The sequence below is a fragment of the Dromaius novaehollandiae genome, chromosome 3, assembly GCF_036370855.1.
Source record: "Dromaius novaehollandiae isolate bDroNov1 chromosome 3, bDroNov1.hap1, whole genome shotgun sequence".
Lineage (NCBI taxonomy): Eukaryota > Metazoa > Chordata > Aves > Casuariiformes > Dromaiidae > Dromaius > Dromaius novaehollandiae.
In genome coordinates this window covers 39,113,484-39,127,518 of record NC_088100.1, presented here as the reverse complement: position 1 = coordinate 39,127,518, position 14,035 = coordinate 39,113,484, and the positions used below count along the sequence as shown (strand labels likewise).

General features: G+C 39.4%; 1 protein-coding gene across 7 annotated transcripts in view; it reads left to right on the top strand.

The window, feature by feature from the left end:
* The first annotated feature begins 5,015 nt into the window (after positions 1-5,015).
* CEP162 (centrosomal protein 162) overlaps positions 5,016-14,035 on the top strand; it is a 47,346-nt gene continuing 38,326 nt past the window's right edge. For 3 of the 7 annotated variants that reach the window (XM_026121119.2, XM_026121120.2, XM_026121114.2), the window contains exons 1-4: positions 5,088-5,481; positions 6,175-6,254; positions 7,083-7,185; positions 12,314-12,452. In XM_026121119.2, the coding sequence (XP_025976904.2) occupies positions 7,126-7,185; positions 12,314-12,452 (199 nt within the window). In that variant the 5' untranslated portion in view covers positions 5,088-5,481; positions 6,175-6,254; positions 7,083-7,125. The other 4 variants (XM_026121117.2, XM_026121116.2, XM_026121115.2 and 1 more) reach the window with 4 other exon arrangements.

Here is a 14,035-nt window from a genome sequence, read left to right as displayed (position 1 = left end):
AATAACAGATCATTTTTAAATCAAGCCTGAAAAACCTGAAGACCTCCCAGTTGCATTAAACACAATGGTTTCCTCATTATTCAGGCAGTAGGATAAAATGTAACATTATTAGGAGTTATATTTTGTGGAGAAATCTACTGTGGTAATCCTAAAGCAACCTTATTTTGAAAGGAGAATGTTTAAAATTGCAACATATCACTTAAGATTTTATGCTGTCTCTGTACTGATAAATGTAGTTGCACTTGCCATGTTGGGCCTTTTCAGATATTTATCTGCAGAGAAGTGATGTTCCCTAAATAAGCTTTTTTAAGATAAACACATATGCATGTGCTGTTTATTGTACTTTAAAAACACAAAAAAAGTTGAGCACGGAGAAAATTCTTCAAACTGCATTTGGAGACTGACCTAAGATGTGGGAAAGTTGTCTATTGCTTATGTTATTTTTTCACCCACTTTTGAGTGCTTTGAGGCTACATTTCCCCTGAGTTATGACAGATATTGCCACCCACCTTAGTTCTTCCTGCCGCTGCCCTAACAGAACCTCTTTGTTGTTTTATCTAATCAGATTCAGAGGCCCTGCTAGAGTTGGCTCTTTCAGCCTGTTCAAAGCGGTTACATTTCTTTATTTCCCAGGCTTCAGAAGAACTAAAAATAACCAAGTGAAAATCTGAAATGCAAAGCTAATAGTCTTGCCAGTGCTAAGACAAGATGTTGTCAGGATTAACGAGAGATTTTGCAGATCTGAATAATTTGAATAAGTGAGCACACTTAATTTTTCCTCACTGAGTTTTCTGAGTTTAATCTTTGCTAAGCCACTAAGAATTTATTATAAAAATATTTACCTTAATTTTTACTGAACCAAAGATATGTGGTGTGTCTTCATGCAAAAGGAAGAATTTATTATAGCTTTCTGTATACAAAGGAGAATATTCATGATAGATGAGGGTTCCCAGTTCAAACAACTTTGCGGGGAAGATAACACAAGTTGTTTCTCTAGTTCCCATGGATAATAAGTCTTAGGTGTTTTGCCTGATGCTGAGTACTGAAAATTTTCACTGGCAGAGGGAGCTGCAATAGGCACAGGACAGGATTGTTAGCCTAGTTTAAAGGTGCTACAGTTGGTCAAATGAACCATGTTTCTATCTCTCCTTGTAAAATAATTTTCCCAGGATTTGTTGAAAGTGAAAGCTTTCACGGAGGAGGGATCTCGCTCCGTTGGCCAGATTACCCAGTAGAGCAAAGTTTCCCAGCAGGCTTATGGAGAATCAGGAAATGGTAGAAAAAGCAGTGTTAGAGGCTGGCAAATGCACTTCTTTTAAGTTGAGAGAGTGAAAAGCAGCTATCTTTACTGACTGCAAACGTTTAGTCTCCTGAAGGAACTTTTAGCTGCTTATAACTGCTGGCAGTAGTGTTGTTTCCTCCATGATGGGGAAATGTTGATTCCTGCAGCCAGTGATTGCAGGCGCTTTGCGCTCCCCCTGGTCCAGAGGAACCGCAATGTTGGCAGTGCAGCGCACAGTGTTAAGGGAATTAAGCATTTAGACAGATAATCTGAGAAGGCAATTCACTTTCAAAAAGTCTGTGAAACCGTGCAGTAGACCATGTCTGCTAACTTTCAGAAACTTGGGAACCCACAAATGGCCAATATACAGAAGTCCCTAACAGCCGGCAAGATGACGGATTAGCATCTGAACTTGTCACTCAGTTCAGGGGATGTGTGGATGAAGCAGGAACAAGATTAAGTGTCAGTCCAAGCTTCTAGAATAATTTAAAAACACCATATAGAATTTATTTCTTAACTAGTGGGGAAACTGCATGATGGCAAAGATCTGGTGGGTGCGATACTAAGCTGAGTTCAGCCTAGCCACAATAATGCAGTCCTCCGTAAATCTGGCCCTTGGGATATGAGGACTAGGGTTAATTAGCAGTGGAGTAAAATAAGATCTGCAGTGAAACAAAAGCGTAAGCATTAAAAATGATCTTTTAAACTGAAGTTATAGCCAGGTCAACTATTTTACAACTAATCCTAATTTAATAAAGCTAGACTCTTTTTCTCTCACAAGAATAGAGTTCCATGTAATTTTTCTGTTTTCTATGTAACTCGTGCTTTTATGGAAGGCTTTTTCTTTTTTTGGTGAATATACTGAACAGTATTTTTATTGCATAGTCTTGTAAGGAAGTATTATCACAGTGGGCATGAACAGAGAATGCAGTTTAAAGAAACTTCTTAATTCACCACTGTTTGTTTGCTTTTCATTCAGTATGAAACTGTTAACCTTTTAAAAAACACAACCAAGAATATGGCTAAATATTTATTATCATAATCTCATATTTCACATATTTGCAAGTTCAGTACTGAAATACTATCTAATGCAATGCCTCAGCCAAAGTGGATGTGGCAGACGTTTTGTTTCTTTTTTATTTGATGTCTTTTTCCCCAATGACATTTATGGACAACATGAATCTGAAATAAGACATGCAAAAACAAAAGTATGGATATTTTATCCTTTTTAATTTTACCATTAATAGTTTGAAATAATTATACTAATATGTGAAGCTTTCTATTTTCCCCTAGCTGGAGAAAAAAAAAAGTCTAAGTATGTACATGCCACACATTTAAATAAGAAACCAGTGTCTACAGTGGCAAAATCTGATTTCATAGAAGTCAAGAAAGACTTCCCACTGATGTCAGTAGGGCCAGAATTTCACCTTCAAATTAAGGTCTCTACTCAGCAGGATTTATTTCAGAATTTATAATGACACTTCTGGTTCATTAGCACCCACACACCAATTGCCGCGCTCCTGGCTGAACTTCATGGCTATCCCTGCTCTCAGTTTTTTTAAATTCCACTGTTAGGAGCTCTTGAGAAAACTGCTACAACTGGTTGGCATTAGAAGGAAATGAAAATCTTTTAAGTGGCTATTGTGCATGTCATCTGAAGGCACTGGATGATATTTCAACACTAGGCAATGCCTTCTCTCCACCACAATCATCCAGAGTGGTTTGGGTTTTCTTCCCCCCCATATGGGCATGTAGCTTTCCAACAGCATTGATCCCTCTGCACGTTTTTCTATATTTTGTACAAATCTCTTTGAACGTATTTCTGCAAACAGAAAGGCTTCAATCTGCAACAGCGTTTTAGCAGCTTGCAGGACCGAGCCCTTGATGTGATCATTTGATCATATATGAAGCAATTCTCATGATCAATGAATGATGTCATGGTTTTCACTTTGAAGTTAATAGCAAAATTTGCATTGGCTTAAATCTGAACAGGATCAAGGCATGCAGCATTAGAATGACATCTCATAATTAATTTCCATTTTTCTCTTTAAAAGCTCACGTCTCACTCTGTGCTCTTTCATGAGACAAGAGAAAAGAGCAAATGCTGGAAAATGATGTTTTCACCAGCATTAGGCTGTCATGCTTAACAAATTGTTCTAGTATATAAGTTTATATGGGCATCCTGGCCTTGATCAGCTCCCACATTTCCCAGAGACAGCAGCAGGAGTTACACACAAAGATAAAATGAAATAAATGACCCTCACTTTGCAAATGGAAATATAATACTCCATGTGCAGACAAAAGGGCTGATTCAAAGATGTACAGCAGCACCTCTAGCAAAGTAATTTCTATAGACTTCAATGGAAACTACAGAGAGCCCATATTTCTTTGCTTCTTCTAATTTAAACTGTAATTTATTCTCATATAAAACAATCTGGGATATATAAAGGCCATATTGGAAGCACAGTCTTTATCTCTCAAACTAACAGGAAATGAGAGACAGTAACAGAATTTTAACTAGTTTCTCACTTGCGATGAGTATCCAATACCCACCGAAGAAAACTTCCTTTCAAAATCTTTTCACTCCAAGTCTGCTCAACAGAGAATGGCAATGCGTGTGTGTGAACAATGTTCATTTGTATTCTTAAGTGAGCTTGTTTTATTTTGCCATTTACTAAATGCTGGCATAAAAATTCCTGGAGCGACGTGACTCTCACAACACACACAACCGACAGCCCCTAGCTGGAGAGCACATGCAAGCACAGGCTGCAGTTGTTCTGTGGTTCTTGCAGAGACAGTGGTCAGGGAAACAGGGGTCATTAATTTCTCTGCATATTTTAACCACTTCCAGAGATGTGCTAAAATGCATTAAAAGCACAGCAGCAGCCAGCAGCTAAAGCAGGAACATCAAAAAAGGGCTGGAAGGGGGGTTGTCTGCGGGGGGGAGACTGGATAGTTTGGTTTTGTCCTTTCCTTTGCAGAATTTGTGTTACACTCCTAACTCTTCCCATGTTGCTTTCACACACGATCGGCTGAACGATTTCTGAAGAAAATTCACCTAACGCAGAAATCCGGCTGGCAGCTTGGGGCGGCAGTCCTGGCAGCCCCAAAAGCCGAGGTGAACAGGAGCAAAGATGGTCCCCGGTGAGGACCTGCCATTGCCACCAGAGGGAAAACCAGCCGGTGCGTTTCAGCTCCTCTCCTTTACCCAGAGGCTCTAGAAAACAAAAAAAGAAGAAATAGGGAATAGGGAAGAGAATAGGGAAGTTTCTTTACTTAGGGGAGCGACACGCGAAGCCGACGCCGCGTATCGGCGTCCCCGCTGCTCGGCTCCCGCTCCCCGAGGCAGCCTAACGGCCGAGCTGCCTCCGCGGCCTCGCACCGGGACCCCCGGCCTCCCCGCGGCAGGGCCCGGCGCCGAAGCGGGCTGCCCCGCTAAGCCGCGGGGGAAGCCGCGGCGCTCTCCCGGCGTGACCTGCCCCGGCGGCGGCGCGAGGCGGCGCGCAGCGGCGCCCTCCGGCGGCCGCGCCCACCGCCTCGGGCCGCGCCGCCACCGCCGCCGCCGCCCAGCAGGTGGCGCCGCTGCGCACGCACCCGGCGCTCCGCCTCGGTGGCCCGCGCCTCGGCCCCACGTGACCCCGCGGGGCCTTCCGCCTCCAACCGGGCGACCTTTGCCACGGTAGCAATGGCCGCTGGAGAGCGTTTCCCCGCCCCCCCGTCACGTGTCTTTCACGCGTGTCGGCTGCAGCGGGGGAGGAGAGTAAAGAGCCGGCGGGTTTGGCGGCGTCACGTGACAGCGGTGGTTTCCCTCCTCCCCCCCACCCCCCCCCAGCGGTCACTGTTTGGCGGGCGGTACGGTGGCCGCGCGGGTTTGCTAGGCAACCTACCGCGGCTGCTGGGTGCGGGCGAGACGGCGGCTGAGCCAGGCCCGGCCCGGCCCGGGTACGTCCCGGTGCCCCGAGGCTGTAGGAGCGAGGACGCCGCCCCGTGGGGCCCCGGAGCTGAGCCCTGCCGACAAGGCCGGGCTCGCGGTACCCTGTTGGTGTTGCCTCTCCTCTCCCCCCGCAGGGGAGAGGGACGCCTGGGGCGGGAGGGCAGGACCCGGCGCCGCGGCCCGGGGGAGCCCGGTGGTGGTGGCTGAGGTGGGTCGGCCCCTCTCGGCCGCCTTGTGCGAGCCCTGTGGTGGTTTAGCCGGAGCGGTGAGTCACGGCCGGTCCTAGGGCTGGTGCGTGAGGCGGGGGTGATTCAGAGCTCACGCGAAAGATGCCAGCTGTTCCACACTGCAGCAAGGCCGCATAAGTTGGCCTTAACTGCCATGGTTTAGCCAAGCCTTTCCAAAACTGCTGCTTTCTGCGCTATGATAGCATGTATATACTCAGGCAACTGACTTCATTTTACAGCTTAAAAAGTCTTTTGCAAGCTTTCTGTTTTAAAGGTGTGCCTGTAAAGTATATTTATTAATGATGACTTTATACATGGTCTTTTATTATAGAAATAAGATGACATGCACTTGTTATTCTGAAGAAAAGATGTAAAGCTTTATATTATTAATTTTTATAAGAGCTGTGATTATGAAGTAGACATTTAAGTAAAAGTGTGTAAGAAGAAAATCAGTTTTGTTTTCCTGGCAAGCCTGGAATTAGTGGTCTCCATTTGTTTAAGTAGTTGGCATGGCTAGTAAACCCTTAACCTATCAGTGCTTACAGTGTTCTTTGATTGTAAAAATATAAAAGGATATTGGATTACATGTGTCATGAGAGGTAACATTCTTAATCTTCTTACCATGTTTTCTGAGATATTTTCCAAGTACTTACCTAAGGATATCTTATTTAATTCAAAGTCTAGGTAGTCTACTATAACCTTTTCTTTCTCTTTTTTTTGTACTGCCAAAGTGTCTAGTGGTTTGTGGATGAGTAAGGAGTGAAAACAGGAAGCAGTTGTCACAACTCGCCCATCAAAATCAATTTACTAGGTAGGTAACAGTCCTATGTACTGAGAGGGCTCCATATTGGGAGAAGTTTTATTTAATGGTAAAAACTTTCTGTAAATGTTTAGCCCTTTTATATTTATGTAACACTTCTTAGCCTGGAAGATCCTGGAGTAGTTTAATGCTGCTGTACATATGCATTTTTGAAAGTAGCCATATGTGCTGAGCACTGTGATATGCAAAAGCCATGTACCACTGTGAATGTGGGGTGTGTTTTATACCTGAATAACCAATACAGACTTTTGGGAATGGGAAGAAGGCAAGGGCCATTGGCTTTTTTCTCTGTCAGTGCAGATCAAACCTGAATACAATTCTATACTCCTAAAGACTTTAATGCACTGTTTTTGAGTCCTAAGCACAACAGAAAATGAGACAAAACTTATAGTGCCAGATGTTCACAGTTTAGGAGAAGAAACAGAAAGGAATTAAGAGCCCATAAAATAAATCAGAAGTATTACTACAGTATTCTTGTTTGATTATTGACAAAACTCTTAATTGTTAATGGGTGAAAGAGCTGTCTTTTGATGGAAAATGTAAAGATGGTAAATAGACTCATACTGTTCTTATCCCCAAAAGTTTAAATGCTGAAACTATTGTTTTGGAATTTAGTATTTTGATTCTAAGGAATCTAGACAATACAGACACTGACTGTCTCCTTCAATAAATAATATAGATTGGGGGGGGGGGGGGGTCAGGGAACGGGCTGAAATTTGGCATCTTTCTTATAGTTTTGTATGTGGAAGCTGGAAATCTCTAGGCTGCCTCCAGTTTCAGAATGCTTTTAATTAACTTTGTTTTTATTTTAAATCTCAGTGTTTAAACCAGTTGTTCAGAAAGTAAAATCCAGTTACAGATCATGGCCCATCAACTTTCAAAAGAAGAATTAGATGAGCAGTTTGAACAGTTTCTGAAAGAGGTATGTTTCAGAAGAAAGTCACGTTTTCTCACCCTTTTTCTTCATTAAAATACAGGAAGAAATTGGCTATGGGAGAGTATGAAATAGAAGATGAAGCTGTGCTTTTGTCATGTAATTCACACAGTTGACTTCTGTGTGGGTCTTTGCAAGGTCATGACTTAATTGCTAAACGTAAGTTTTAGCTGTATTGAAATCCGGAGGACAGTTCTGTGATTAAATATGAATATTTTGTTACTGCTAGGTTACATCTTCAGGAAGACCACTTTTGTCTTGATTTTGTTTTAACTGCATGTGTATTTTTCTTAGGAACAGTAGCAGAGACTTCAAATTGAGTTAATAACTGAAAACAGAAGTAATGATATCAAAACATTTTTCTTATGTAGCTGCAAGTTGCATTAAGAGCTTCCATATTTTTCTGTGAAATACCTAATTTAATTGTTATGTAAAAATTCTTCTTTTAATTTTAACAAAATGGAGTCTGCTGTAATGATTGGAAAAATTTAATTTGAATGTTTTTATTGCTGATGGTGCATGATGTTTTTGTGTAAAGGCAAAGTCATCCAAATAAGTGGCTGAAAACTTAAGCTAGCAATTATCAGAAATGGCCAGAATGCCATAATTTTTTTTTCTTTGCATATAGACCTGTAACTTTGGAATTTGCTCTCTGGTCTATCAGATACACAGTGTAGTAAGACTAAGATATAAATACCACATATTTAGGACCTTTACTGGATGCTGTTATGGTGTATAAGTGTAGCTAAAGATACCAAAGAGTATAGGTGGGTCTCTGCTGTATTAATGCATGCTAAAAGTTTGGGGTTATGAAGACTATACTACAATTTCATTACTTGTGCAAGAGGCACTCTTATAAACATTTTGTGTTTGCGACTGTGTAGTAGAGAACTGTGGTAACCTGAAGCTTCTTTTTTATGAAGTTTTTAGCTTTCCCAGGTAGGTTTGTATCTTTGCCTTGAACATGTACCTAGTGAGATGTTTTTACAGATATGGAAGAACTAATTTCATTGAGCAATATTAAACTGAGAGAACAGAATAACAATGTCATATGAAACTTAAGATACACTGATAACTTAAAGGTAGAGGTAGGCCTTAAAGTTGATGATGTACTTGATTAGAATGTTGTTGAATTCACAGGAATTATTAATGTAAGTGAAAATGGAACACTTGGCTCTGCATTTCTCTCAAAGTGTTTTACTTATTCTGAAGGCAGTTGCTTTGGGGAGGAGAAGAGAGGTCTATTCTTTTGACTTACTTAGTTTTTGCATTTGACAAAACTCTGCATGTGATCACTTCTAGTATTGTGTTTTCATTTGATATGCTCTGCTCCCTCCTCAATTGTCGCCAAATTGAGAACGCTTGAGTTGGGGGAGGGGGGGGTAATCAAATTAGCCATACTGAAATATCCTAAGGAGCATTTGGCATGTTTCAGAGAATGTAGCTTTAATAACCCATGTGTTGGGGTTTTTTTAAATCATTTGAAACAAAAACTGTTTGTAAAGTGCTTAAATTTACGTAAATGCTTATACTGTCAGTCCGGTCATTTAAAAAATTCAAGAAATTGATTTCCTGGTTAGATACAGACCCAAATAATGATGACATTATCTACTCAATGTTGCATTATATGCATCCATCTTCCATTATATCCCTCCTTTTGCTTTCGTTTTTAATAGAAATTATGCAGCCTTTTAACATTAGAAAGATGACAAGTTGGTGTGCTCTGTTATTTGAAATGCATAACTGTGTAGGTCGTGATTGTGTTGAGACTATAATGGGGGAAGCTAGCAAAAACCATTTTTTAATAACTTGAGAAACACTTATTATTGTTTAAGTGAATCTTTTAGAGAAGAAAAGGAGCAGAGTGGTTTTTCCTTCTAAATAAGTCATTCTTGTTGTTAGTGAAACTGCTGTTGCTTGGGAGGGGTGGTTGTATGTATGTTTGAGGTGAAAACATGAAGTTAAATGAAAGACTAGATGTCTAGTATGAGGATGAAAGGGAAGAAGTCTTTTGACATATGCGTTGAACTTTAGAAGCTGTCAGTGAAAAGGATTTTCTAAGCTCTTACTTGTTACTAATCTGAGTTTCCTTCTGTGTAGAAACACTTACTACCTACAAACTAGGTCTTCTAATGATTCTACCTGGTTACACTTACTCCCCAACACTTGCCAGTACAGTCTGTTGTCATCCATAATTCTCTTCCTGTTCTATTGTCCTTATAGCTGTGATCCTTCCACTCCCACCCCCCAAATCTACTTAACATGGTGTACTTCCCCTACTGTCCCCATTAATTTCCCTTAAGTATCATCTTACATGTTATATAGCTCATACAATTATTCTGAGTGTTGGCTGTGAAGTTCCCTTGAGAGATGCTATGTGAGGAGTTCTTTCTGTTGTGCAGTGCTCCAATTGCTTTGCGTGAAGTGCTATAAAAATCAGCAAATAGTTTTGAAAAAGCCATTATCTATTTCTAGACTGCTAGGCTGACTTCCGTTGGTCTACTTGCTGACTTTTATCCCATGATATGCGTGGACAGGTGAGAAGACAGACTTTTGAAAAGAAAGGCTATACCATCTTAAGTATTATTCTACAGATTTTCTAATTATATTACATAATAGAATATTGTTCAAATGTGGTTTATTTTTATTTAAAGATCAAAGCATATTAAAATATTATTTCACACTAAGAGATCTAATTTGGAATAGGCTTGTTTTCTTGAAAAAGATTTAGTAGTTTCATGTAATGATTTGGACAACCATTCATGAAAGTCTTTGTGTTTTAGATCCAGGCCTGCATTTGCTAATATACTTCCTTGACTTCTCTCATGTATAGGAGATGGTAGGCTGGTTATGCGCCATGTTGGTGTCTCAGTCCTTAAAACTGACTCTTTTTGCTTTTGTTTAAATGGAGATTAAATAATTGACACCTTATTTTTGTCTATTCCTGAAAGGCAAGACTGACTCTTGTCTGGGGGAGAGAAAGGAAGAAATAAGAGGCACTTACTGGCATTGAAAAGCCAAAAATATAAAATTTTTTTAAGAAAAAAAAATCCAAGTTTTACTGTTGAGACAATTGACCTGTTGGAAAAACATGCTTGTATTTTTGTGTCAGCATTTCTTTTCCCAGCTGCTGCAACTTTATTGTTTGCAGTTGACAAGATGGCTGGATGTAAAAAGTTTCCAGAACTCGAGAGCAACATCTGGGAGTTTCAGTTTCTTTAGTTATGATACTCTAAGGAGTATGAGCCTCATCTAAGTTCTGCTTGCTGAGTAGGGGATGCCGTTAGTCATAACAGGCGCAGCAAGTGATAGCAGAACTTGCGTCAAGCACCTGTCAGTACTCTTAGCTAGCTAGAGGCAGAGTGAGGAAATTGTTATTTATCAAATGTGTATTAAAAACGTAAAACTGTTTTCTTCTGTGTTAGTGAGCCAACTTAGAAGAAAGAACTTGCAGTATATCCTGTTGTTTAGCAGCTTCATAATTTACTAAAATTATGCTTTATTAAATTCAAAGGCTTAGAGCACTTAAATTTTCTTTCTGAGGCTCTATGACAGAGGGATTTAGTTTTGTAAGTGTAACTATAAACTCTGAAGATGTTATTGGTCAGAGCTATCAGCAAGAATATTATTTTCCTGGAATTATTCTTTTCCTGAATGGTAAATTTCAGTCATCCGTATTCGACTTACGGGCTTTCCTGTTAGGCCCATGTAAATTTAAGCTTTAGATTAAAACTAGAGGTGGACTTTTACGTTAATGATTGTTACGTAACAGTAATCGGGTGGTGGACTACAGAGTATTGTTTTAATAAAACATCCTTTAGGGTTTTGCGTAGTAAGTACGCACAGTTCTGTTGTTACTAGTATTCTGATTATACTGTTACATTTTCTTATTTGTGGCTATTATAAAAGTGAAGTTTTTGAAGTTTACCAGTATGATGCATCTCATTTGTGAACACTTTCTAAAGTCTTACACTTCATGGCTTTTGCTAACGCTAATTACCGTGTTCTTTAAGATGCTTTAGGACAATTGATTTCAACAATTATGGCTCAAAAGCTCGGACAAAACAAAAAGTTAGTTGCTCCCCTTAACTCAATATTTACTGAGATGAAACACAGGAAATAAGTTAAGTAGTACATAAAACTGCACAGCACCAGCTTTATCAATTTTAATAATGAAACTTGTAGTCTCTTGGATGATCGTAGTGAAGGTAGAGAAAAAATGCAGGTTCCTGCCAAGGAAAGAAAAGGACTGGAAATGTCAGGCTTCTTGTGTACCTTGATCTTAACATATATTTCCTACATAAATATATTCCCTTATTCAGTGTCTGAACAGCTAATTTTGCTCCTAAGCCTGCTGTAAGTGACATAGAACTTTATTGAAGGAGAGGAGTAGCGATCTTTTTGTTTGTTCTTTTTTTAAAAAAGATTTTTGTCGCTTCAAAACAGCCCTGTTGTCATGCAAAGTGTCCATGAGTCTTTTCCTTACTGCTATTCTGCAGTGACTTAAGTTGATAGGATCTTGTAGACTTTTTTTTTCCTCCATGGTTGATTCTGACTGATGGCTTAAGCATGGGTGACTAACATACATATGAAAGCTTAATAAGCACAGTCAGGGAGGAATGCCTCTGGCATTTCTATTAATTTCCGTTAACACAAAATATAGAGTGGATTTCTGAATTCTGACTTTCTGGGAGCTAGAATGTTGCTTGTAAGGCTTTACTTTTAGAATATTCATAATGTTGCCCTCTACAAAGTCAGGCCAAACAAAACAGTTTCTGCTCAACTATGTGCTTTTAACTTGACAAAATCCTGACTACATCCCTTGTTACATGTTGTAACTAGTTGAGAGAATAGAGTATACCTTCAAATGAACATACACTCTACTGGGTGGTTAACTTCTAACACATCCAACTTCAGGCAGCAGAGTTATTGTATGCATTATTATATAAATACAGATATTGTCTCTTGCACAACTTTGTCATGAATGTACAAAGTAAGTCAGACAGTAGGGAATAAAGACAGGCATTCTCACTCAGAAGTCTGGAAGAGAGTGGCTAAAAGACAGTTAATGTGAAAATGTAAAGGCTGTTTTTAATCTCGTGTGCAATTTACTCAGTCTCTTTCAGATGATTCACTTGGAAGTTCAAAGAAAAAATCCAGCATTCTTGAAACATTGGGAGAGCCCAGGAAAAAAGAATCAAAGAAAAAAGATTCGGTGCCGTGGTGGATATCTGAGGAAGATTCTGATGATGGTGGTAAATATTATAGTTTTGCAATTTTTTGGCCACAGGGTGTCAGACTAGTTCTTTCTTTTGCTTCATACGTACTTGCTTTCAGGTTAAATCAATGCCATGCAAAGTGCTTTGCAAGTTTGTGAATTATAAAACTCAAATGTGGTTCTCTTTTTTTAAAAGAGATCAAGCTGTAAGCAAGCTTTCTGCTATTTTTTTCTGTAGCCTTCAAGCTATTAAAGTGAATACCTTATAAATAATAAGATATTTAGAAAATGTAAGTTGTAAATTCTAGTGAAATATTAGAAGTATTTTGTAACTAATCTCTGTTTTATCCATTTTAAAAAAATGGAGAGAAAAAAAATCTTAGAGACAACTTATATAATCTTATGCTAATCACAATATTTGTAATAGGTTGGGAAAGCACAGAAAACGCTTTCGACAGCAGTTGATTCAAAAATATGTCTGACTTTACTTGGTTGTGTGGTTGTGGAAGAAAATATGGTATTGGTTGTAAGCTTTCTACCTCCAGTTCTCCGTTTTCTCACTGTTTTCCTATTTGCTAGTAACTTAGCAGCTATTTTTTCCACAGGGTGGTCCCCCCTTGTTCTTACAATAATTGGTGGCCTCTTATTTTCATGACTTGTTGAAGTTACATAAACTTCATGTTTATGTTTCAGAAATCAGCTTTTCATATGATCACGTTAGAGGTACTGCTGGTAGTCTCTGACTTTAAGACATGCTCTGCCCCATCAGTGTTGTCATAGTTAGGAGTGAAATCTTAATCAGCAGTTGTGCCGTGTAGGCATGCACTTGAAAGGTATTTAGGTATTGTCTGGACTGCTCATCTGTCTCTGGCTTGTAAGATGGTGCTGGAAAACTCCATTAGACATGATGTCCATATCAGATAGTGCAGCTCACATACCAGGTAGTTATGAGATGCTGTTTCCTTACTGCTTTTCAAAATACTGAAGGACGGAATGTTCTTGCTGGGCAAAGTGTGAGTATTAAGTAGTTAGCCTGACCTCATTTCTGTTCATTTTATTTTGAAATGGTGGAAGCTTGAGAGAATTCAAGGAAAATTTTCTGGGAATTTCAAAAGTTCAGCATCCTTCTGTGGTTTTTCTGGGATGCTTGAGGCAACCCATAAAGCCCTTTGAAACATCTCATGCTACTTTATCCGGAAACACTGAAATAGGTACTTAAAGGACAGAGTAAATAGACTATAGAGCACAGTGCTCATATGAGTTAAGTATAAATGCAAAGCTGAATTGGAAGAGTTTATGTGAACATTCCAGGTTGTTCCTTTCCAAACCAGTTCCAACACTTTTATTTTTAAAGCTAAGAATAGTTAAATTCCAGGACTGGCACATAGAGAAAAAGCTATTAGAAGTGAAACATGTTTGATCTGCAGTTCATTGACATATAAAATAAGAACAGTTTCAGTGAACTTTTTAAGGTCTCTTTTTAAATGACCTCCTCCTTTAACTGGAAAGTATTTAGGAGGTGAGGCTACTCAGTTTTGCCAAATCGAAATCCATTTACTTGCAAAAGCAGATAACCTGTTCATAGATATAATTTTTAGAACTTATTTGAAAGTAACCTAT